The following is a 23,458-nucleotide window of genomic DNA, read 5'->3' on the forward strand; positions in this document are numbered from 1 at the left end:
CAATGGATCGCCCACGCTGCTTTTCATAGCAGGGGCTGCATTGCGAGTGGCAGATATAACTCGAATACTGAAAGATAAGCCCCTCAGAGGCGAAAAAGGCGGCGAAGTTGCAAAACTTTTTTCCAAGCATATCAAGCTTGCAGACCACGTCACATATCTGAAGCAAACGAAGGTGGGGGCAGCGGTTGGCACGCCAGGCAGAATTGGTAAATTATTGTGCGAAACAGGTGAGTTGAAAGAAATTTCTTGTCAAATAGGCCAACGACAACTCGCGTCCAGATGCTTTGACAATTTCCGCTCTCTCGCATATCATTCTTGACACAAGTTTCCGAGATGCGAAGAACCGGACTCTGTTCGATATTCCTGAAACGAGAGATGAAGTTTTCAAGACAGTCTTGGGTGGACCAGAGGTGCTGAAAGCTATCCAGGCTGGAAAAGTTCAAGTTGTTTTCTTCTAGATGTATTCGTAGCGCGTTATCCGGTTGAACCCAATAAATAGTATAATGTGGCTAGAACCCTTTAGGGTTTGTTCTTAGTGTCAACTGAGATACAAGGTCAGTGAAGAAACGGAAGCGGGTACTTTTGACGCACTCGTGTCCACTTGGGAACCTTGTGTATGCCTTTTCTATACCCTTTCGCGCTTGGGCTGAAAACTGTATACTTGTCCTTGGCTGGCATTTCGTGCTCTTTTGGCAGCTCAAGCGCACGAGTCTACCATACAAGTAAGAACTTGCGAGACGCAGAAGCTTTGTACACGCACCAGGGCACCACATTCCATCCCACTAGACCTGACTGCTTCAATAACCGCATCAACCTTCTTCAGACGGGAACGAGCGTTGGCTTTTCGTGTCACAGAGAGTTTCCAGGGCGTTTTCCTGGAGTGTAGTTGAAATACGCGTATTGAATATAATATGTGGATCTCACCATAAAAGGCCTCCGAGATTCACATTTGTAGCTCGAAATGCTCCGAACATGTGTGCCCGTCAATGCAACAAGTCAAGGCAAATATTTATCGTGGGAATATACTTGACTGCTCACCTGGCGTCCACCGTCAACATGACTGAAATTGCTGTAAACTCTCAACCTTTGATGAACGGCGCTCATTTCAATGGCGACGTCGCCATGGATTATGACATGCATGGGATGCCTAGGGACGGTCCTATGCGCTTTACAAGTGGTCTTATTCTTCCACCCCCAGAGATAAAATGTAAGCACAACTTGTATCGTATCAAGCCCTGCCTCACAAAACATACTCTGCACAGCTGTCATCGACAGAACTGCCAATTTCGTTGCGCGTTCTGCCAATCCTCCTCAGTTCGAGGACAAAATTCGCGAGGGCCAGCGCTCTGACCCCAAATTCTCGTTCCTGAACCCAGCTGACCCATATCATGGTTACTATCGTCACAAAATGGACAAAATCGCTCAAGGTGACTTGGGTGACGACGCTGAGATGAAAGACGAAAAAGGGGAAGGGGATTCAGCTCCGAAGCCGGTTGTAGATATCGGAGTAGAGCCTCCGCAACCAGCGTTTATAATGGAAATGCCCCATATTAGCTCTATTGATTTGTACGTTCTCCACGCATCATATATACTTTGTGCCTTCTCATACTTTGGAGTTAGGGATATCATGAAAGCCACTGCTTTGTTCACAGCTCGGCGTGGACGAATCTTCCTTGCCAACCTCTCCGCTCGTGAGGGACGTAACTACCAATTCGACTTCCTGCGACCCACCCACTCCCTTTTCGGATATTTCAATCGGTTGGTGGAGCAGTATACAAAAGTTCTCTATCCTGATAAGGAGACGCTGGAACAGCTGAAGCAGCGGACGCAGGAAAGTGCACGGTGGCAGACTCTTGAACTCGCAAGGAAGTATGCGAAGTGGGAAAGAAATAAACGAGAGAAGAACAAGAAGCGTGAAGATGATCAAGAGGCTGAAAGAAGTACGTGCACATTTTTATCGTCTCACTCACAAAGCTGAGAATGTCCTTGCAGTTGCATTTGCTGAGATTGACTGGCACGATTATGCTATTGTGCAAACCATCGAATTTACTGCTGCAGATGCCAATTCCGAACTCCCACCACCAATGAGCGTGCAGGAAGTGGAGAACATGACACTAGCACAGAAGAGGATGGCCGCCATGATCATGGAAAATACCGTTGAGGATATTGAGGCCCATCGTGCAAAACAAGCAGCCGCAGAGGCAGAGGCGGCGGCTGCCGTTGGTGGTGCTGGTATTGGTGGCGAAGATAATGCTGCAATGGAGGAGAGTGATGATGAAGAGGATCGTGCTGAAAAGAAGAGACAGGACGAGGAAGCTCGCCAGAGAGAATATGCACGTGCACAAGCAATCCAAGCAAGCTCCGTTAACACTGCTGGACCAATGAAAATTCGGACAGATTATGTTCCTAAACGTATGTCATATTTCACCCCTACCCCTCTTTACTTATACTAAAACTCGGCGATGCTCAGTGGGTGCGAAGAACGCCAAGGGAGCCATGACAACTTGTACAATTTGTGGACAGCAAATAGCAGTCGACGAGCTGCAGGAGCACATGCGTATTGAGCTGCTGGATCCGAAATGGAAAGAGCAGCGCGATGCTTTGGAGGCTCGCAAGGCACAGGCCTCAGAGCTCCAGCGCGGTGCCAATGTTGTCTCTTCACTTAAGAACCTCGCCCGAACCCGTGTCGATATTTTCGGCACTGAGACTGATGAGGAGCGGCGCAAGAGGGAAGAGGAGGAAGAGCGAGAGCGTCGCAAGGAGAGAGAGAAGGTTGTTTGGGATGGACATACTGCCTCAAAGGCGAACACATTGGACAAGTTCTCGACGAACGTCAATTTCGACGAACAAATCGCGGCTATTCATCGTGCGAAGGGTTTGGGGCCGTGAGTTCTACTCACCAACTTGGTTTTCTTTGCCATGCTGACATTTCATGCAGACAAGAAACGAACGCCATTGGACCTGGAATTGGCCCGGCTGCTGCACCTCCCCCGTTAGCAACACTACCTCCAGCGCCAGCTTCTTTGCCAGCCCCTCCTCAAGCAGCAGGGTCCGGAGCTTACTCAGCTGCTACAATATCATCTGGTCCTCAACCCGCTTCCGCGTTCAACCAGCCGCCCGTCATGCTTCCGCCGTTACACTATCAAGGCCTGGATGCTGCTCAGCCGTTTGGGTATCAGCCTCCTGTGTCGGGTATGCATCCATCACGGATGGCCGCACTTGCAGCTGCAAATGGGTCGATGCAGTCGGCCCAGACCGGCATGGTCCGCTCAGCGGACGAGATGGAGGGAGGTGTAGATGAGCTACCTCCAGCTAAACGCCAACGAGTCGCCAAGCTCCCAGGTGGTAACTTGTACCCTGAAGAAGACTGGGTCGCAATGCATCCCGTTAGTCTGCCTTTTATTATTATTCGTGTTTGTCGATACTAATGATTATTTTCTTCTAGTATCCTATTTCTCTTCTCGTACAGCTTCCTAACGATCCCACGAAACCAGAGTGGAAATTGGACGGCAAGATCGTGTCTATCCCTGATCTCCCTCTGAACCTCCTCGTTTCGACGCTGCGAGACCGTATTCTGCAGCATACGGACAGCTCCGTCCCAGCATCTCGTATCCGGATTTCGTACCAAGGCAAGATGCTTACAAATTCAAGTACGATTGCAAGCTATAATCTCGAGGATGAGGACCTGTTATTGTTCAGCGTCAGAGATCCGAAGAAGAAGTAAGCCTTTACGAACCATTTTTACTCGCCGTGTGTTATGAGATTGAATGGCCGTTTACTTCCTGTGTTGAACAATGGTATGTCCATGCTATACAATAATATGATGCATGATTTGTTCTAGACGGATGCAAAGTGTGGATGTAGGTAAGTAAGGCTCCTGAAATCTTGAAGCTGGAGATGATCGATGAACCTTTACGCGAGAAATGAATAAAGTGCGGTTGTGGGTGTTTCTCCGAATTCCTGTTCGTGTGTTGAAAGGGATAAAAAAAGTAGTTCAGGTGCCTATTGCACAGACGACACTGATGGGAAATAACTCTGGTCTGCTGGTAATCGTGTCTGGTAGCTCTGGCCCTGTGTTATTGGTTCCAAAACGGCTCGTGGTGGGGGGTTGGTGGGTGGTGGTTGTCGCCAGAGTGTGATAGGAGGGGAAGCTGGTGCTGGGCGAGGTGGGTTTCTGGGTTGAGCGGATGCAGGAACAGTTTTTCTACGTGAAAGCTGAGATTCGCTTGGCTGTGACTGGATAGGAACTGTATCCTGCAACCAGCGTTCGTCTTCCTCTGTAGGGACACAAGGAGCGGATGATTCTTGTCTGAATCTAGGTGCTTTGAGATAAGGTGACTCTATAAGGGAAGGTGGGATGGGAATTGGAGGAGGTTGTGCTGGAAAACGAAGGGAGGCTCTGCGTTTAAGAGAGTGCTCAGGCTGGTGCTGCATTGAAACAGACGAGGAAACATTGCAACCAACACACCATAAATAGGCCCAAATCTATAAATAGCAACCAGTCTCATTATCAATTACAATTACACCATCCGCCGACAAATTATTCCGAACACCAGCACGAGCAATACACAAATCGCAGTATCAAGCAAGAGCGGCGGCTTGTGACTGCTCCGCCGACTAGGTTCCAGTGCCACACTCGTCCGGACAGTCGGAACGACTCTCGTCTCCTTGGTGTCGTTCACCCCTCGTGGCGAGGCAGGACTGGGGGAGCTTTCCAGAGCCGGAGGCTCTTCAATTGCTACAGTCAGCGGTTGGGCCCTTTGCGGAGCATTGTTAGACACTTCAAGGCTTTCCAGGGTCTTGGCACTCGTCGATGCCTCCGATTCAGGCGATGGGTCGGGAAGCAGCTCCAAATTAGGTTGTTGGCAGTGCGGACACACCCACTCTCTCGATCTATCGTCGAAATTATTAAGACAAGTCTCAGAAGACGCAATAGGCAAGACTCACAGAGTTGCTAGTCGTTTTCGTTCAGCGGTGGGAAACTCGATCGACCCAACACCAACAGCAGCTTGCCCCTTCAGAGGGAAGAATCCTTGAAGACCAATGATAGCTAAGAAACCATAAATCCTAAATGCAAAACACCTTCAAGATACATAAACTCACCTGTCCGAACACCCCAAGCCGGTTGCCAGAGCTCTTCATGATCTACTTGGAGTGAGCGCCTACTCCCATCCACCACCAACATGATCGATCACGCACAATTTGTGAAACTGATACAAATCTGCAGGGAGGGTACATGAATGAGGGCATTCCCGTCGATTTACAACGTGTGGTTTACCTTTGTATTCAATTCAAACCTGCCGTTTGGTGTGAGCATCATGATCGAGGGAGGCCGAAATGGATATTCCGCGGGCAGAAGGATGCGAAAGTGATACAGTCCGCCTTCAAATTCGGTGCCCGCAGGTCCACGCAATGTGCAATGCCATTCCTGATTAACTTCTCAGCCAGCATAAAAACGATCGTGTGTCGCTACCCACGAAGATGTCATCCTATGTTCATACTAATCAGTTTCAAGCGTTAAACTTGTGGAAAGGGAGACGCACCTCGAGCGGCGCAGCGTGGTAGTCAGTTGACGGATCATTAGCGAGTTCGCGAGCCTCTTGCATGATCCGCTTAACGGCTAGAGAAGCAAGGGTCGGCAATGTTTCGACACGGAAGTATGGACAACTAACCAGAGTTATTCTTATTGAGAGCCATGATAGATAGAAAGGAGCTCTTAGAAAGTCAATGTAGAAAGATGGAGGATAATAAGAGGCAAGGGCAGGAAGGAACTCAGATGAAATGAAGTTCGATGGAATTATAGCTGGCTGTGTAACCGAGCAAGTAAGCGACAACAACGGCTGGCTGACCATGTCTGTGGAGAATAGCGGATACGGACACTGAGTTTGAAAAATATTTTATGTAATCGTCACATGATCGCTGCAATTGCTTGAACCATCGTCGCTCGTCGCTATCGTCTCTCTCAACCATGACGGACTCAGATTCTCAACCGGGACACGTCGAAAAACTAGGGAAACATCCCCCAACTTGTTTGGGAGCACCCGGAAAGTCAGAAGGCATGTAAGTCTTACATATTTCTTTCCTTGCGCCGTTGCTAGTGCAACCGACATCTGAACAGATCACGGTTTGGACAGGAACTTACGCTGGTCATGGAGAATAGCATTGGAAACCCTCAGGTGCGTAAGCTATCTTTGTGATCTATTCAACATACTCACATTCCTTCAATCAAATCATAGATTCTCGTGGAAATCCCCCATCTCTGGTCCCAATGAGCATTCCAACCTCCCCTGCTGACTATCACACGCTTTCAGCAGCGAACGCCATACCCTCTGGCTCACCTTTCGCTTCCCACACATCTTCCACAGCTTATCCAAGCCCTCTTTCAGCCACCACCCCATCGGCCGCTTCGCGTACACCTCAAACAGCCCATCTCAGACCTCCCGAGGTGGCTGTTTCATCCGCCAGCTCATCGACCGCCCTCCAACAATATCTTCTCTTCCGCAACGTAAACACGGCCGCCCAAAAGGGAGCGCGAAAACCAAGCCAGTGACCATAAACCAGTGGCGACCACAACGACAAATGAGGATGCTATTTGTCGCCGTCGTCATCGTAGTGAGTCCCCCGCCATCCCACCTCTTCCCTGCCACCCACCTAACATGCCACCACCACCAGACAAATGACGGCGGCCACGGCCATGTCACCCCTCCCCAGCAACAATCAACCACGGACAACCACGAACGATCACAACACGACAACACGACCACGCAACAACCACGGCAGAACAAGAGCACACGACGAGACACGACCATTACCAAACAAGCAAGGTCCACGTCGCCGTGAGCAACATCACAACCTACCACGGACGAACCACGACGAGGACACTGATGACGAGGGACGGTGAAGATGACCTGGCATGTCAATGGACGTGCCATGACGTCCAGACTGTGACGATGCATGTCGTCGTCACTGTCCACGTCAATCCAGGTGAGCAAGATGGCTCCTCTCCCCACCTTTTCTCATGAGAAGCAGGGCACGTCGGCGGCATGCCCTGCTTCATGGTAGTCATTTAGCTATTTGTTACTGTGTTTCTATGTGTAGAATACCATTCTCAATGATCATTTCTTTGAACTATTCTTAAATTTTACAGAAAAAATGTGCAGGGATTGAACTTGCATTGGAATTCTGTTGTAACTCATGGACTATGTGACCTGTCCTGGAGGAACAGGTCTAAAACTTGTTCTATCTTATCAGAGATCTGACTGTTCCTTTTGTGTAATCTAAGCGAGTATCCAGCTTATATAACACGAAATAAATCCAAAAGGAGGAAACAAACCCTGATGACCTCGCAAAACTAAGCGAGTATCCAGTATCCCGATTTACCCTGCGTTCCTACAGCTCGCGGACACCCACAGGACACACTGCCGCAGCTCAGTGAGGTGTTCTGCAGGTTGCTTTTTTGTGTTGTTGCACGCCATGTCGTTATTGTGAGGTTTGGGTCCTCCCTTCCTCCTCTTCCCTTTTTCTTTTTTCTTTTTCTTTTTTTTTTTTTTTTTAGCCCACAAACACCGGTATCCGGCCACAACAACGGCTCTGGTGTCATGTCTGGGACAAGGACACCGTTTTTCAAAAATTACATATATGGTAACTACATGTAAATATTATATAGGGCTGTATAGTGTAGTGGATTATTGCGCTTTTTTGATCTCCTTTTATGGCCAACCTAAGTTCAATTCCAGCGATTGACATCTTTTTTTTTTTTCACAGAGATAATTGAATCACAAATATGTATCTTGTTAGAAACTTGACAGATTGCTAGGAAAATTTGTGAAATATATCCTCTCCCTATCTACCATTTAAAAATGGGGCAGGCACCTATCAGGGGCCACAACTATGAGGAAAAAGGTTAGATATTATGAGTGAGTCTTCCCATCAGGATGCATTTTTACACATGAAACCACAAGACAGGGGATTATGCCAAAAGCTCAGATTAATTGCAAAGCAGATTTATGTTCGAGTTCCTCATGTTGAGCTAACAAGGATAAAGTACTGAAAATTACAATGAACAGGAATAATGATGGCTCTAGTGTCATGTCTGGAACAGCTGAGAATGTTTCAATTCCTTTCAAAAATGTGCATGTAAGAAGCAGGATACTTTACACTGATTATATATGTAGAATTATAGATCAACAGCAAGGGTTGTTCAATTGTGACAGATTTATTGTCAACTTTAGATAGATTTATTGCAACACAGTCCAGATCTTGAGATTGTTACAAATTCTTTTTATATGAAGGTCAAGACTATGTGAGGAAATATTAACAACATACCAGCACTCCTGTATCAGCATTTTTAAAGCAGTACAACATTTTTTTACCCATTGATTCTGTCTTTTTGTTGCCTTTAATGCAACAACCTGCCATTAGGAGGAAGAAGTGCATGTAAAGTGCTTCCACATACTCTGAGATATTCTACTAGCATCGACACATACTTTGATGAGCAATTGCATTAAGTGGAACTGACTTTATGCTCAGAACAGCACAAATTCTCTTTTCAATGATTTAAAAATGCATTCTGGGTTCATATTAGTGTATCCTATAATTTCCCACAAGGTGAGTTAGCTATTCAAATATTTTTCTGGCCTGCGGCGCATAGCACAGGGAGAAAAGCCAGTAGGAGGTCAACTACTTGAGTAGCTGCCTATTTGGGCGTGGGTGTGAGATTGATGGCTTATGTCTGTTTTTGGACGACCTTATGTCTTTTTTTGGACATGTCTCAATATAGACATAAATTATGTCTATATATGGACATAAGGTGTCCCAGACATGGCACCAGAGCCACAACAACGACGTGGAGTCGCAGACCTCATGTTAATTACATCACGTGCTTGCCTTCCTCAACTTTTTCGGCGTTCACGAGCACAACTCTTTGGCAAGAATATTTCTCTCCATATCCTCGCATTCTAGCTCAAACGCTCTACCTCCTAGAAGCGATATGGCAATTCACATAAAAAAGCTCAAAGTACGCCAGCGGAAGGGTCAGCCAAATCATTCAATAACATCCACACATTTTGACCCGGCTTCATCATGCACCTGTTTAGCTGCCGCAACCGTGATGTGTGCGCCCCAACTCTCAGCCATGCTAGGTTGCTGGGCTGCTACGAACGATATACACTCAATAGGAAAATGCCAGGAGGACGCCGAGAAACTCTTTCAATGTATGCGGACAACAGTGCGTCACTTGCCTTATCTTCGCACCACATGAACTGATGGCGTGTTTCCCGACAGCCAATGCCGAAGAAAATTCATAAACCAACTATTAATTACCACCTTGCTAGATTGGGGAAAACTATTCAATAGATGGATTTCATTGCCTCAGTCACATGGTTTTACTTGCTGTCCTCCTTCAATCCCTAATTCAGATTCGTTGTCCCACTATTGCAACAAAGACGCTGAAGGGTGAACGCTTCCCTGTCATTGTGACGAAAACCAGCATGTGTTCTGCACGACACTTCAGCCAAGTTTCTCTAACCAGGTATTGGATCACCACCATGTTCACACGTTCTTCAGTACACGCGTAAAAGTGTTTTCCACTTAACTCGTGGATGAGGCATGCATGATGAAGACTTATATTTATAGTGCGACAAACCACAAGTTCACTACTCTGACTTTCGATGCAAGATCTTGAGGACGTTGCAATTTTTTGGGACTTCGGTCAGACGACGACTATTTGATGTCATTTTCAATTTTCACTCATTTACTCGTCTTAGAAGGGACGCGGACCGCATCTAACATTTCTGGTTATGATATTGCAAAGAACATTCGCCTCACTGGCCAGATTTTTGGTACCGTGAAATCGTTCAGGTCCTATTACGATTTCTCGGCTCTAACTTCTCTTCGAAATCCCAATTTACGTCATGAACTGCAATCATCGGGGATTTCTCTGATTGATTGTCCATCTGCTGGTGGTAAAAACATCGCGACTAAAATGATGATGGGTAGGCTATTTCCTTCTTCCCGCCTTGCATCTGAAATTAAACCACTCCGTTTCAGTGGACCTCATCATCCATGCCCTCGATCATCCAGCCCCAACCACATTTCTTATCATTACAGCTGATAGGGACTTTGGCTACGCGATTGCGACCCTTCGGCTGAGAAAATATCGCGTCGTTCTTCTCTCGCCGCCAGGCACTCACCCCGACGTCACATCTCAGGCGTCGGTAAACATTGACTGGAACAAGGCCGTTTTGGAACTGGGAGATGAGATTGACACTGGTTTCAATCCTGATGCGCAGCCTTCAGCGGTCCACACTCCGCATTCTCAGTCACAAGCCTCTGCGCCCCCACCTGTTCCTGATCACCAGGATATTCCAGTGGAGCCAATCAACATCAATCGCAGCCGGCGAGATTCAGTATTCTCCAGGCCATTTGTCGACCCCGACCGTTTTAATATATTCGGAGATCCTTACAATCCCCCAAAGCTGCCGACATTTTCTGATACCTTCTTGAGGCCACAGTGGCCGCTGAGGGCTGATTCGGCTCCTCCGATGGAAACAAGCTACGCCAAGGAGAGAACCTCGACACCCGAACCAACTGGTTTTTACCGTCCATCAGATGGTGTGGGGTACGCTAGGTCGGCGGATAAGGGGAAAGGGAAACAAAGAGCGTTTCCCTTTCCTGAGCCAGAGGACCCTGTCCCGTTCTCCCAAAGTCCTACTCCACCCTTTCGCAGATCGAGTTTGAATCACAGTGATACAGATATGGCGGGGCGCGAACAAATCAACCCTCTTCGCCACTCTCCGTTGACATCAGTGCAAGAACCTCCTCAAAACCAAGGTCAATTCCATAGGTCGCCACCTTCAGTGGAAAGTTTGTCGTCATCCTCCTCAGAGAGCTCTTCTGGGTTCTCTATGGTTGGTCCCTCGACGGCCCCAACTTCGGCCGAATCTGCTGCACGAGAAAAGGAGAATGCAACCAGGGTGGCACCAACAGATGCCCCTTCGGCACGGAGTGCCTCAATTGTGTCCGTTCAAGACTCACTACCACAGGCAGCCACGGTGCCAGTACCTTCGACGGCGACAACGGTCGTAGACAGAGCCGCGACGCCTGCGGCAGTTGCGACCACAGTGACGCCTTCGGCAGTGCCGACCTTCGTGACACCAGCGGCCTCAACCCCGTCAGCAGCGGCTGCTCCGAATATTGCGTCCTCGACGACAGCGGCACCAGCGGCCTCTCCACATATCCCTGGAAAGCCGGCCATCGTTCGCTCTGCGTCACAGCCACTCAGCAGCCCACTAAAGGTATCAGCTTCAACGCCGTCCGCAGGCCCGTCCACGACACCCTTCGCGGGCTCCTCAACGACGCCATTCGCAGGTCCCTCGAAGAATGCTCAGCCCAAACCCCGGGTTCCCGAGAAATTTCGAATCTTAGTTGAGAGAATTAGACAATATCCGAATCATGAGGCAACTCGATCTGCTTTGGGGACTGATCTGCTTCGAATTGACAGGGACGTCTATGAGAAGGCGAGTGTCTCCAAATTCGCGGCGTATATTGATGCCGCATTGGTCGCTGGGGTTGTGGCTCTAGGAAGAAACGCAGGTGGCGAAGGAGTGGTATCCTTGCGGTCTCCATGGCCTTTTGCCGCTTAGATTTATACCTCGAGATTTCCGAATAAATCATATTTACGTCTTTAACATCAACGAGTTAGGTCCGGCTTTCTTCCTTGAGGGAAACTGAATACCCTTTTGGCATTTTGCTATTGTTATTTATTTGTGAGCCTACCTTCAATTGCAGCGGGCATGTAGACGCCCAAGAACCTATTGTGATCCTATCCTTCGCGCGGGCACGTTTGAGGGAGCACGAAGTAAGCCTGGCTTTCTTCGTTGCCGACCTCCAGCATGCAAAATAATGGCAGTGAGAACGTCGCTATTTTCTGGGACTACGGTCAGTTATTTGAATTCCACCTCTGTGCTTTGTTTTCACGACCCTTAGAAAATTGCCCTGCTCCTAGTAACATCTCTGGCTATGAGATTGTGAAAGGGATTCGCAGCTTGGCCCAGCTCTATGGAAGCGTCAAGCTTTTCAAGGCTTACCTTGAAATTTCGTCACTGGAGTCAGGGTTATTGACACCACGGTTGCTTACTCTCACTTCAGAATTACAATCATCAGGGGTCTCTTTAATTCACTGTCCCCACAACGGCCGAAAGGATGTCGCTGATAAAATGATGTTGGGTAAATACGCTCTCTTGCTTTCTTTGCTGGCATATCCTTATGCAATAGCCACCAGTTGACATGCTAAGTCATGCAATCGACAACCCAGCTCCCACCACAATCGTTCTAATTTCCGGGGATCGCGACTTTGCTTATGCTATATCCGTTCTGAGACTCCGGCGATACCATGTTGTTTTAATTACCCTTGCCAACGCCCACCTAAGCCTAACATCTCAGGCGTCTGTCTGTCATGACTGGTCTTCTGATATCCTGGGGGTTGCTCATCCTTCCTCCCCCTCTACTCCTGGGAAAGAAGCAAAGACTTGTCCTCGTTCACCTCCAGTGGTTCGGGGACTAACAAGTGCAATAAATCCACCCACGTCGCCACTTGGGTCTAAATCTCGAAATATCCCAAATAGTCATGAAATGAATGAAGTTGATATTGATCTCACGAATTATATTCTTGACAAGCGCCAGAACAATTCTAAACAGCATACCGAGGACGATTTTCACCGAGGACCGTCTACTGTTCACTTTATTAGCAGTGAACCTAGTACTCCCTACTTTCGAGGAGGGGTTCAACAACTTTCCCTTCCTTCAGTTATGTCTACTCCTAGAATTGAACTTGAAGGCGAGGCTGTCCCGGATGATGGTTTAAAAACGCCGGTGGTAACACCAAGAACTCCCAGTCGCATCCTGGAAAATTCTTCCCATCCTCCAATGAACCCAGAAATCCTAACCCCGGCCCCTCCCTCACAGGGCACTGTCGGTGGTGCAAAACCAATTGCACCTATTCGGCCAGATCTACCTGATTTTCTTCGACCTGCTTCAGTAGCTTCATCCACCACTGCTGTCGTGCCGGTGACAGTACCACCACCCAAAACTGAGGGGTGGCAGGTGAAGATTGTACCACCACAGTTCAGGACTCTCGTTAATACCCTTGAGCTTCACCGCTCAAAAGGGTTTCCGCGTCCTTTCCGTTCGGGAATAGCATTTGAACTGGCACAGAAAGATCATATGGTCTATAAGAAGGCTGGAGTGGAGAGATTTGGGCAATACGCCACATTGGCTGAGAAAGAAGGGATAGTGGCACTTGGGGGGAAAGAGGGAGGAGCTTGGATTGGCTTGCGCCCTGAGTGGTACGGAGCCATAACATTGTAAGCTCATTTTTGGATCGGCAATGCAAGTAAGCTCTTATGTACTGTGAATTAACTGTTATATCTTGTTTCAGTCTCCGTCGTAATTCTATTGACACAGAGGAACCAGCCATACCACCAGCATTGCACAACCGAGGGTCCTGTGGAATCCACGGAGAGGCTCCAAATTGGCAACATCTGATTGAAACACTCTCTTGTTTACAGTCTATTGTAGGGGAGAGGCTACTGCGTTCGCGTGTGGGGTTGGAACTTGTATCGCGAAAGGCAACGGTGTACAGGGATGCAGGAGTCAAAAGCTTTGCTGAGTATGTCTCATTAGCCCAGACGAAGGGCATCGTACATCTCGGAGGTATAGATGGTCATGCCTGGATAAGGCTTGACCCCTGTTATGCACAAGCCAAATGAAACGTCCTTGGTGGTTCGAGGCGCGATAGTATTCTCATGAACCTAGAGTTGTCCAAACTCGTAGTGTATCTTCGTCCCCTTCTAGTTCTTCCGTAAGTGAATCTAGTTGACTCTTCAAGTCCTCCGAAGGTTCGACTGGTTCCAAAGGAACGTATGTCAACTCGCTCGTTCGAATTCCTGACCAGAGTTCGGCATGTGACGCGATCGCAGTCGACAATTGGGCAAATACGAGTGGGGAGCATGAAAACTACGAAAAGAGAGATTGGTTAGATGTAGTATTGAAATGACACCAGCGTACCTTGAGCAAAACACCTGCGTCTTCACTATCCTCATCAACGACGTCATCAAAATCATCTGCACCGTTTGTCAAAGCCAAGTCGATCAACTGTTCTGCGCGTTCCTCGGCCGACTTGTTCAATGCCACCTCGATTAAACCTCTGCGCTGAAACATGAACTGAACAGGGGTGAGGCGCGCACTACAGGAAGATGAGCTATCATTGCAAGTCAAAAGGCATAGTGGTGCCATGCCTGTGATTCGTCAGAGTGTGCCGTATTTTATGGATTGTACGGGTTGGATTGTCAGTGATGCATTCTCTTCATTCTGTTAGGGACGTTGAAGAACAAGCCTATGGAGATCGGGCTCACATCATTAAACCCACGGAGTTGAACGCGAGGGCTTCATACATAACGCTGCCCCCACCTTTTTCCTTCCCTTGACGCGCCTGTATTTTGTGAGCCGCCAGACATGAAGAGTGATAACAAAACACCACACCCTCACAAGCGCCCTTTCAATGTTCTCCTTCGGGACGCCTTGGTCTTTGTACTTCTTCAAAATGGTCGAAAGTTGAATGTTGACATTGGGGTCAGCGGAACCGCCAGCTGTGTGCATCTCAGCTTCTGAACGGGAGAGTAGGAGGTAGGACCATTATCCGTACTTCGCGCTGCTACCAAGATATCCTTTCAAAGAACGACTAAGTATATTCAGTCCTTCAAGGTAACGACATGCATACTCGATTGGCATTCCCGTACAGCAGGCTTTTTTGTAAGTCGCTGTTTCCCTTCTTATCCTTAATTTTAGACCACTGAGATACATGTGAGCTTGAGATGGAAAGTGTAGACAAGGAACGGACTTTATTATGACCGGAGAAGTTTGCGTTGCATACGGAAAATGGTCGTTTGAATAATGAGGGAACTATTCTGAGCTGCGAATTGAACATCAAGTTCTGCAGCAAGTGGCTGAAACGGAGTCCCCTAATACTTCAAGTATATTTCACACGCATGAAAAAGGTTCAAAATATGTTTTTGACCAGTTAATAAACCGAGCACTAGTAAGGGCATTACATATATACATGAAAGTCATTGAGGGCCAGAAAATGGATAGAGATATAGAGGAAATCGTAATGGAGCAGAGAAATAAGGGGAAGGTCATGACTTTATTCATGAATTCCCATTTTTTACACCGCTCTCAGCTGCACGAACAGCTGCCGTAAGATCGATGTGGAAGAATGGAGTATCCACGGGCACCACTGGCTCGAATTCCGAAGCAACAACGTCAGAATTTTTCTTAATATCTGCAGACTCGAGGTCGTCGCGGCTATCAGTCTCCTTAAAGGATCTGCCTTCGTGAGGAACAACAGCGGCGAAGTCTGGGATAGCTCTTGTACTTGAAAGGCCAATGCCAAAACCGCCAGCCACTAGAGCGCGTCGAATCCAAGGAGACAGGATGGGTGCGAAGTGGAACTGATGATAGCGTTAGTTGCGGTAGTGAGAGAAAGCCAAGAGCAGAACGAACCTCCACTGGATGATCGGCCCACTTCTCGACTTCAGTACGGGTATCGATAAGGGTTTGAACGGCAGTGGTATCGATGTGGGACCTTTTATCGAGGCAAAAATTAGCAAGATGATGCAGGAGATCGTGATAATCAAACATACACTGATGAGAAGTCCAAAACGATGGCATGTAGAATGGGTTTCCGTTGGTTAACAACCTGGTCAGCCTCGCCACCGTGACGGCCTGGGCCGGGGTCGTTCCAAGGACGATCACTAAGCTTGACATTGGTCATGTCCTTCCCTCGTCTGAGGTTTGCCTTCACGTAATCCACTAGCACACCATTTGCGATGGAGACATTGGGATACAGGTAGCTTTCCTCGAACCTGTAGACAAGGACACCGGGTGATGGAGGAACGACCTTGACGTGTGGGTTTGTAACATTATCCTTAATAAGGGATACGAAGACTTCACGCTGGGTGTCTGAGTCGGAAGAGCGGATGGTGACTTTACCGAGGAATGATCCCCGAGGACGAGCGACTCGGATCAAGAGCAGTGCGAGCGAAGCTGCAATGGATGTGTAGATGCCGTTTTCAATGGAAGAAAAAACGGTGACAAGGACAGCCGCCACCCAGATCAAAAACTCGAGGGGGGACACACGCCAGTAGGAATAAACCTGAATATGAAGTAGTCAGCGACAGCAATATATATAAAAAAGAGGGCAATGAAGGCTGACCTGTGCCGGTGATGCGACAAGATCTGCTACTGCATGAATGATAATGGCAGATAAACCGGCGGTGGGAATCCAGAAGAAGGCTGAGGTGAGGCCATACAATGCAACGATGACCACGATAGCAGTAACCACACCAGCCAAAGGTGTGCGAACGCCTGATTTTGATTTGAGGGCAGAACGAGAGAAGGATCCTGTCGCGGGATATGCGCCAAAGCAAGAACCAACTGTATTTGTAACACCAATGGCGATCAGCTCTTGGTTGGGATCAATCTTGTAGCCATTCAACCGGCCGAAAGCTGAGGAAATAAATCAATACTAAAGCAAGGCAGCGACAAGACAACGGTCCTCACACTTTGAGATAGCAATGTGTTCGAGAAGGAGGATAATTGTCGCAACAGGAAGTTTTGGGGCCAGCGCGGAGAGAATGCCGGAGTTGATGGTTGGCTGCTTGACATGCTTGAAGCCAGAAGGGACCGTCAACAAGATCTTGATGGGATATTTGCCGCCTACTTTCCTGTGACGGCAGTACAACCAGGCGGCGATGGTCAAAATAAGGATCACGAAAGCGTTTCGCAGAACACTGATGAAGAAGAAGACACGCGCTGAAAATGTGCGTCAGGAAAGCAGATGTCACGGCAACAGATCGTAATTTACCGCGACGAGGGAAGCGTCTTTCAAGTGCGAGGCAGGTGTAGCGAATTGCGTAAAGGAAGAATAAACCGGTCAATCCAAAGGCGGCATCAAGCTTCGTTCGGGGCAAACCCTTGAGAGTGTTAATGATGACTTTGTAAGTAGCCGCGCGGGTGCTGTTCAGCCATCATCAGCATTGTTGAGTGAAATTTAAAGGATGGCGTTCTCACTCAAATCCAGTTATTCCCATGAGCCCTGGAACCTGGCCCGCAGCAATACTGATGGCAGATCCGGTCATGAAACCGCTGACCGCTGGAGCGGAGATAAATTCTACGAGCCAACCTAGTCTGAGAAGGCCGATTCCCAGAACGATGAATCCGCAGATGAAGGCCAGTGCTGTAGCAATAACTGGACCAGTGTATTGATTCGGATGGTGCTGCTGTACGTATTTGATGACCTGGGAAACGGTGAGTGACATGACGGCCACCGGCCCGATGGAGACATCCTTCGAGGTGGCAAAGAACTATGAGAATATTGGAGAGCGTCAGAGAGCACGCAGCTGGACAAGAAAGGCTGGGAACTTACGCAGTAAATGAGCACACCAACGAACGATGAATATAAACCATACTCGGGAGCGAGTGTTGCAATCTTTTATTTCCGGTAAGCAAGTCCTTAGAACGACTGGTTAAAATTTTAATAGAAATACCTGGGCGTAAGACATTCCCTGCGGGACGACAACCATGCCGACCGTCAACCCAGCGATCACATCACCAGTGAGCCATCCGAGATCTGCAAAAATTGTGATAAACAAAGTGTCCAAGAACAGCGTTGAACGACAAACTGTAGCGGGTAATCCAGCCGAAAATGGGGAACAAGCTTATGAGGTATTCCTTGACCTAAAAAAATGATTAGAAAACAGAAGAGAAGAAGAGTCGCGTGCGTACGCGTTGAACTGGGTTGCTGGTCAAGTTTCCGACCCATTCAGTGACGGAAGCCACTGGCACGGTCTCTTCTGGATGATCGACGATTCGCTTTCCGAGGCGCTTCACTGAGGAAAGAGACATGGCAGCAGGAAGCACAAATGGCATCTGTGATTGACGAGGACTTTATAGACGGATTGGCGGTATCTGTACCATCTGTAGGCGCGGGGACAAGGTGGTGGTTGTAGTACCTGAATTAGATCCGATCCCAGAGAAAGAAGACAGTTGTTTTGGGTGCAGGAACGGTGTAGTACGTGAACACAGGCCCGGGGAAGACCCATCGTGTAAAGTCTGCTCTGTTGCGATTTTGCCACACAATGGCGCAATCTGAACAGCCGTGCTCGCAAAGTCTTGGCACATACTTACCAATTATAGTATCTCGGCGCATCTTGGCACAGCATTCGCCATTGCCTATACGGATGGCGCAACGAATCAGATACCACCTGACACAAGTCGACGGCAGCGACTTACGACCTATTTCTGTGCTCACTTTGTCCAGCTTTTGCGTTTCGTGCCTTTTTCTTCATCGCCAAAAAGGTAGTGAAATAAACAGAGCGAGCTCGCGTTGACGCCAACTTGCTCAGTTTCTGTTGAAGACGCCCTAGTAAGACGCCATAACACGTACCCCTTGCAACATCATCCTATTGGAAATTAGTCTATGGCATAGGTTCCTGGAAAAAGAACGAAAAAAGGGAGCAAACAAAGAGACTCGAAGCGAATGGAGCGAGATGGAGCGTTGACAAGCGCTAGCAGAAGAAAACTCGGGTTCACTAAAATCTAAAACCACAGGTCTCTGATTGAATTGTTTTTTCAAAATCAAAGAAGTTGATCTTCACAATCTCAACTTCTCTCAATAAGCCTTGCGCGATATCACCTCCCAGCACCTCCCTCGATGTTCAAGTCAACTTTTAATATTTATCTGGCACGGATCTCGGATCACTCTCTTTGATGAGGGAGTCAGGGACTGATCCGTTACGACATCCGAGTGCCCATGAAATAGGCGCGAACTTGATTGCATGCCCAGTCTTACAGCTGAAAGCAGAACGATAGGCCATGCCAGATCGACGCATACATAGGGCGGACTCTCAACTTTTACTGTGGTACTAGCGTGACATCAATTCGGAGGTTGAAATTTAACACGTTGTGAGAACTCAGCGGCCCCAGCCATCACGTCGCTTCGAAAATTTGGGAGTCCGCCCTGAGCATGTGTCGATCTGCCGTGGCCTATCGTTCTGCTTTCAGCTGTAAATGGAGACGCGCACCGTCCGCAAGCAATTGCGGCTGATGACTAATCACACAGCCACTCAAAATGTGGCTAATTGGCATCCAAGCGCCGTTTTCACTCTAGCATTGCTTTATGGTTGTTAAAATGACCATATAATATACTTTGAGATCTTGAATATCAATAATGTTACTTTGGATATAATTCAGACCAATCAGAGTCACACTGTCGGTTTTTATCACCGCCCACTTTGCGCCCACTGTCATGTTTTCTGTCCCGGAAAGTAATTAACTCTGGATCAACGCCTGCATTTGGTGAGACAGGAGTGCGATTGATTGTTCCCGAGTACTCCAGTGCACAACGCTGGTTTTTACTGGTTTCTTGAGCACGAAGAATTGCCTTTCTTTGTTTATTGGACCTTCTCCTTCGAAGTTCGCTTTTTTGGACCTAGAGCCATTCAGAGTGTGATGTTGGTGAGTAGTAAGTGTTTTTAGGAAGAATAACGTCTTAGCATGGAGGGTACGTCGTTTTTCGCGACACCTTGCGGGCTCGACGCGTCTTGGACAGGTGTTATGTAATCCCTTAATTACAGCTGGCGCGTCAAAAATTAAAAACAACTTTTCTCCTCACCACGACTTTCCATCACTCCCATTTTTTTTCTAATCGATTAATGGCATGCATCTCTTGGGGGTCTACAGACTATTTTTTTTATTTTTCACTGTTGAGTGTATTATCATGTCATGATGTTGCCAATGCGACGCGAATTTCAAAAATCTGCTCTGAAGAGGAACCTAGCCCCGATATGGACAAAAATCTGGCCAAAATCTGCCGAGATGCGGCCAAAAAGCTGCCTAACCATTGATCACTGGTAAATATGCGCAGTACAAACATCAACAAACATCACGCCGGCTTTGCGGACCATGCGCCTCTCCACTGTAAAAGAAAAAAATCATCGCCCCAGTCTATGCTATATCTATAAAAAAAACCTCTTGACGCGAAAGTTCGCTATAATCAGTGAGGCTCACGACCAACTTAAGATCAGGTTAAAATGACACACAGGCACCCTCGAGTCATGAACAGGTTCTAATCCTTCGCGTAAAATAGCCAAAAAGACACCATACTTAGACTCGGATGATATGTAGCGCTAAACGAGTGTACCGGAATAAAAATCATGTGCTTTCCAAATGTTTCCGTTGTTCATTTACTCGTTTTCACTAAATATAAATGGACCCTTCGTCCGATTGCGCAATCCAGCGCAAGCCTCACGCGACAAGTTGGTCTACCCAAGAAGCCCTTAATGGAGGTGGCCTTTGGAGCATCAGGGACAACCATCATACTTATGAGCCGTCTAGTCCTACCTAAGTAGTGCTACCTATCACCACCCATGATCAAACTTCCAGTAACGAAACATACGGAAAAGAAAAACGGTGCCTTGTAGGATCCCTATGCACAAGATCGCTTGAGCTTGTTTTCGAATCGTTGTTGGTCGCAGCGCGTGCAATAAAGAAGAGGACGGTTTCGCCTCGTTGTCGTTTCCCTCTACGATTTCAAGGTTCTCACAGAAGAATCGAAAACCAATCTAAGAACGATTGACTTCTCAAATGGGACTGATCGGTTGGCGAAATGACTTGACTAGCCTGAGTTAGACGTATTCACCCCAAGGGCAGTTCAAGTTTAACTCGTATGTCCCGGCGGGAAGAATGGCTCTGCCGCCGACCAACCCTTTTTTATGTAGGATTAGATCCAGAAGAAAAAAATCGAGGACTGAGTACTGAGCTGCACTGTGCGCATTTTCGTGGAAACAACCTGGATTACTCAATGCAATAAATATAATCGTGAATATGCAGCGCGAAGACAGGGCTGCCTGCTGACATTGATCAAGCGCAGCCAGGGGTTTCGGATTCTTTGGCAGGATCTGGTATTCGCTTCCATTCTATCCTTCAAGTCACACGAACACTATACATAGCAGTCCCATTCCTGCACGTACCTGAAGATAAATTAAATCTGTCCATCCCAGGTATATCCAAGGAACAGATTGGGCCACCATCGCACTTCGCCACCGGTACCGCTCCCACCGCCACTAATTGCAGCACTGGCGTCATCTCGACACACATCCCCCTCGCTTTCCCCAATATCGATCATTTCGGCGACGAGGCTTACCGTAAGATTCTCCTGGAGCGCCACTTGTATAGTGGTCTTCGGGCCCATCATAACCAAAAATCTAGAAAGTCGCGCGGCGAATGCCTCCCGTGTGTATGGGGGTGTATGAAGGACATTCAGGCCCGATGGGAAGGTACGCAATCGAATTGGGGGATTTGTGCAGCTCGGAAGCAAGGGGATGACCTGAAGAAACGTTGACGGAGGTATTAGCGCTGTTCGAAGCAAACAAATGTAATCAAAAGTTTCGAATACTCCCGCAGGACAATGGCTTACCGACACCTCGAGCACGATTCCACCCACCCCACACTTCGTCAAGCGCGATCATTCCCCGATTTCTCATCATGCCGCCGGAACCTTCTTTGGGAGGCGTTGACCCCTGAAGAACGCGGGCGAACTCACGAGCGAGCTCTTCAAACCATCGCCTCTCATCTTTCATCATATCGAGAGTTACGGGCGTGTTAGTCATCTGTAACCCGAGCTGAGAAAGTGAGGAGCGGATGAAGGTCGCCTCTTCTGGTTCAGTGGATGCTACCAAAGTGGCAGAGGACGACATAGGTGACGCGTGTGATAATGTAGACGCATTGGAGGTGGATGACGAAGCTGCAGTCAGCTTCTCATTGAGTTCTGCCGCCAGCTGTACCATATCCTTGGCTTTTATCATGAACGCCTCCAAATCTTGCAAGGATTCTTGCATGTGGGTTGCTCTTCCTTGCGCAGATGTTTCTACCGTTTTGAGAATTCCCGCTACCGGATGAAACGACTCTCAGCCCTTGAAAAAAATGAAGAGAAACAAGTGACATACAGATGCCAGAGGTTGTTCCGTTCAAGGCGGTATCAGATTCAATGCTGTTTGAAGCAATTTTTGACTTGGACGCAGCCCCGTTCGCCTGTAAAATGGGACATTACGAAACGAATGTCAATAGATCAACTGTTCTTACCTCCCACGCTTTGCTCTGAAGACTGCGTTTGAGCAGGCTGTAAAACGCCTTGTCACCCCCCTTTCGAAAACTGATCTTTATTGACTTTGGCGAGGAAGGGTCAGAATCTTCTAAATCGGGAGAAGGGAGGCGGGAAGGGGGAAGAGATTCCCGTCTGACTCGAGGAAGCTCTGTTGAACACATCTCACATGATCGCAAAGATGGATGGTTGAGAAATGTACAAACAGAACAAGCGACAGAGTCTTGACTGGATGATAATGCGGGTGAAACGGTCGAAGGGAGCGGAGTCGATAAATTTTGCTGTGCAAGAGAGACCGGAGCAGTGGTTTCTGGCATGACGGTGCGAGGAACCCCGCATAATCCACATACTCGAGCCGCAGTAGGACTAAGTCCAGGAGGGTTACGAAAGGCGCAAACTTCGCATTCCCAGCTTTCGAATCCAGATTGAGGGGTAGAAATACCCGACGTGACTGTTCTTCCGGAAAGGTGGAGTGTGACCTTGGGCGATGATTTGAACAAACCCGCGTAGTATTCGGTCTGCACTACGAAGTTGAGATCAAGGGCAAATGAATGCGCTCTGCTATATTGCGCATCGATGTAGAAGATGCGATGGCTCGTTGCATGAACAACGCCGTTTTGATGATCTCGGGATTTCTGTATGCTGCGTTATTGATGGTAAAGTTGAAACAGGGAACGATTGTAGCATTGGAACTTACCCATTGTAGATTCCAACCCCATCTTGACTGGAAAAAAGCTCCTCGTCTTCGTATAAAAGGGCTTGGATAGGTATGCTGCCGTCCACTGAAACAGTGTAGGAGCGAAGTGCCATATCACACCTTTGTTTGGTTCTGCTTCGCTTCTGCAACGGTAACGTGACGATAATTGACAAGCAGCGAAAAATGCTAGAGTTGGCCAGGTCCGCCAGGAGGTAAGTACCAGAAGACTGTAGTAGGTCTGAGAAATTTCAGACGGTTTGGACTACTTTTACTCATACCGAGTATGGATCCGAGTATTGGGCACATCACGATAGCACAATGAATCTGACGATGAGTTTCGGGGCTGAATGCATCCATATTTCCTCAAGCCTCACGCGACTCCCCCGACGTGTATTTATGAAGCTAGACGAAGGTTCACTCCAGAATTTCAGGGACTGATCCGACAATCGTCAGAAATCAATCAATAGGTGGGAGTTGGGTGGGAGTATTTATCGACACCCGTACTTAGCTCGTCACCAAAAAGAGAAAACGGAACAGTACCGCAG

The 23,458-nt window shown here is 48.0% G+C and overlaps 9 protein-coding genes across 9 annotated transcripts; 5 read left to right on the plus strand and 4 right to left on the minus strand.

Annotated features, from left to right (window-relative positions):
- Positions 1–171: 171 nt before the first annotated feature.
- On the minus strand, positions 172–975 carry LACBIDRAFT_183856 (mitochondrial 54S ribosomal protein YmL31). The gene is made up of 4 exons (XM_001878535.1): positions 925–975; positions 761–875; positions 592–711; positions 172–542 (listed from the first exon to the last, which is right to left on the minus strand). The coding sequence occupies exons 1-4, from the start codon at positions 972–974 to the stop codon at positions 510–512; spliced, it is 318 nt and encodes a 105-aa protein (XP_001878570.1). The 5' UTR covers position 975; the 3' UTR covers positions 172–509.
- Positions 976–1,122: 147 nt separating this feature from the next.
- Positions 1,123–3,927, plus strand: LACBIDRAFT_293399 (uncharacterized protein; the record flags this gene model as incomplete). Its single annotated transcript, XM_001878176.1, has 8 exons — positions 1,123–1,207; positions 1,263–1,566; positions 1,621–1,940; positions 1,993–2,412; positions 2,471–2,885; positions 2,939–3,386; positions 3,446–3,700; positions 3,865–3,927. The coding sequence occupies 8 exons, from the start codon at positions 1,123–1,125 to the stop codon at positions 3,925–3,927; spliced, it is 2,310 nt and encodes a 769-aa protein (XP_001878211.1).
- A 2,041-nt stretch (positions 3,928–5,968) lies between these two features.
- Positions 5,969–7,138, plus strand: LACBIDRAFT_324910 (uncharacterized protein; the record flags this gene model as incomplete). The annotated part of the gene is made up of 5 exons (XM_001878177.1): positions 5,969–6,060; positions 6,119–6,176; positions 6,376–6,612; positions 6,673–6,836; positions 7,099–7,138. 5 exons carry the CDS (start codon positions 5,969–5,971, stop codon positions 7,136–7,138), a joined length of 591 nt encoding a protein of 196 aa, XP_001878212.1.
- A 1,851-nt stretch (positions 7,139–8,989) lies between these two features.
- On the plus strand, positions 8,990–9,354 carry LACBIDRAFT_315900 (uncharacterized protein; the record flags this gene model as incomplete). Its single annotated transcript, XM_001878178.1, has 2 exons — positions 8,990–9,226; positions 9,283–9,354. 2 exons carry the CDS (start codon positions 8,990–8,992, stop codon positions 9,352–9,354), a joined length of 309 nt encoding a protein of 102 aa, XP_001878213.1.
- A 314-nt stretch (positions 9,355–9,668) lies between these two features.
- Positions 9,669–11,642, plus strand: LACBIDRAFT_315901 (uncharacterized protein; the record flags this gene model as incomplete). The annotated part of the gene is made up of 3 exons (XM_001878179.1): positions 9,669–9,708; positions 9,765–9,992; positions 10,048–11,642. The coding sequence occupies 3 exons, from the start codon at positions 9,669–9,671 to the stop codon at positions 11,640–11,642; spliced, it is 1,863 nt and encodes a 620-aa protein (XP_001878214.1).
- A 249-nt stretch (positions 11,643–11,891) lies between these two features.
- Positions 11,892–13,766, plus strand: LACBIDRAFT_315902 (uncharacterized protein; the record flags this gene model as incomplete). Its single annotated transcript, XM_001878180.1, has 4 exons — positions 11,892–11,937; positions 11,986–12,225; positions 12,281–13,361; positions 13,436–13,766. The coding sequence occupies 4 exons, from the start codon at positions 11,892–11,894 to the stop codon at positions 13,764–13,766; spliced, it is 1,698 nt and encodes a 565-aa protein (XP_001878215.1).
- A 34-nt stretch (positions 13,767–13,800) lies between these two features.
- On the minus strand, positions 13,801–14,983 carry LACBIDRAFT_315903 (uncharacterized protein; the record flags this gene model as incomplete). Its single annotated transcript, XM_001878536.1, has 8 exons — positions 13,801–14,013; positions 14,065–14,242; positions 14,295–14,360; positions 14,412–14,488; positions 14,539–14,645; positions 14,702–14,723; positions 14,777–14,848; positions 14,897–14,983. The coding sequence occupies 8 exons, from the start codon at positions 14,981–14,983 to the stop codon at positions 13,801–13,803; spliced, it is 822 nt and encodes a 273-aa protein (XP_001878571.1).
- A 220-nt stretch (positions 14,984–15,203) lies between these two features.
- LACBIDRAFT_232756 (sulfate permease) lies at positions 15,204–17,961 on the minus strand (the record flags this gene model as incomplete). Its single annotated transcript, XM_001878537.1, has 11 exons — positions 15,204–15,506; positions 15,559–15,640; positions 15,699–16,210; positions 16,271–16,563; positions 16,618–16,869; positions 16,922–17,073; positions 17,128–17,420; positions 17,483–17,545; positions 17,604–17,686; positions 17,739–17,793; positions 17,842–17,961. 11 exons carry the CDS (start codon positions 17,959–17,961, stop codon positions 15,204–15,206), a joined length of 2,208 nt encoding a protein of 735 aa, XP_001878572.1.
- Positions 17,962–21,011: 3,050 nt separating this feature from the next.
- LACBIDRAFT_399634 (vacuolar protein sorting-associated protein 36) lies at positions 21,012–23,255 on the minus strand. The gene is made up of 5 exons (XM_001878538.1): positions 22,914–23,255; positions 22,198–22,858; positions 22,062–22,146; positions 21,533–22,003; positions 21,012–21,471 (listed from the first exon to the last, which is right to left on the minus strand). Exons 1-5 carry the CDS (start codon positions 23,024–23,026, stop codon positions 21,098–21,100), a joined length of 1,704 nt encoding a protein of 567 aa, XP_001878573.1. The 5' UTR covers positions 23,027–23,255; the 3' UTR covers positions 21,012–21,097.
- Positions 23,256–23,458: the final 203 nt, after the last annotated feature.

The sequence above is a fragment of the Laccaria bicolor genome, genomic scaffold, assembly GCF_000143565.1.
Source record: "Laccaria bicolor S238N-H82 LACBIscaffold_6 genomic scaffold, whole genome shotgun sequence".
In the NCBI taxonomy this organism is placed as follows: domain Eukaryota; kingdom Fungi; phylum Basidiomycota; class Agaricomycetes; order Agaricales; family Hydnangiaceae; genus Laccaria; species Laccaria bicolor.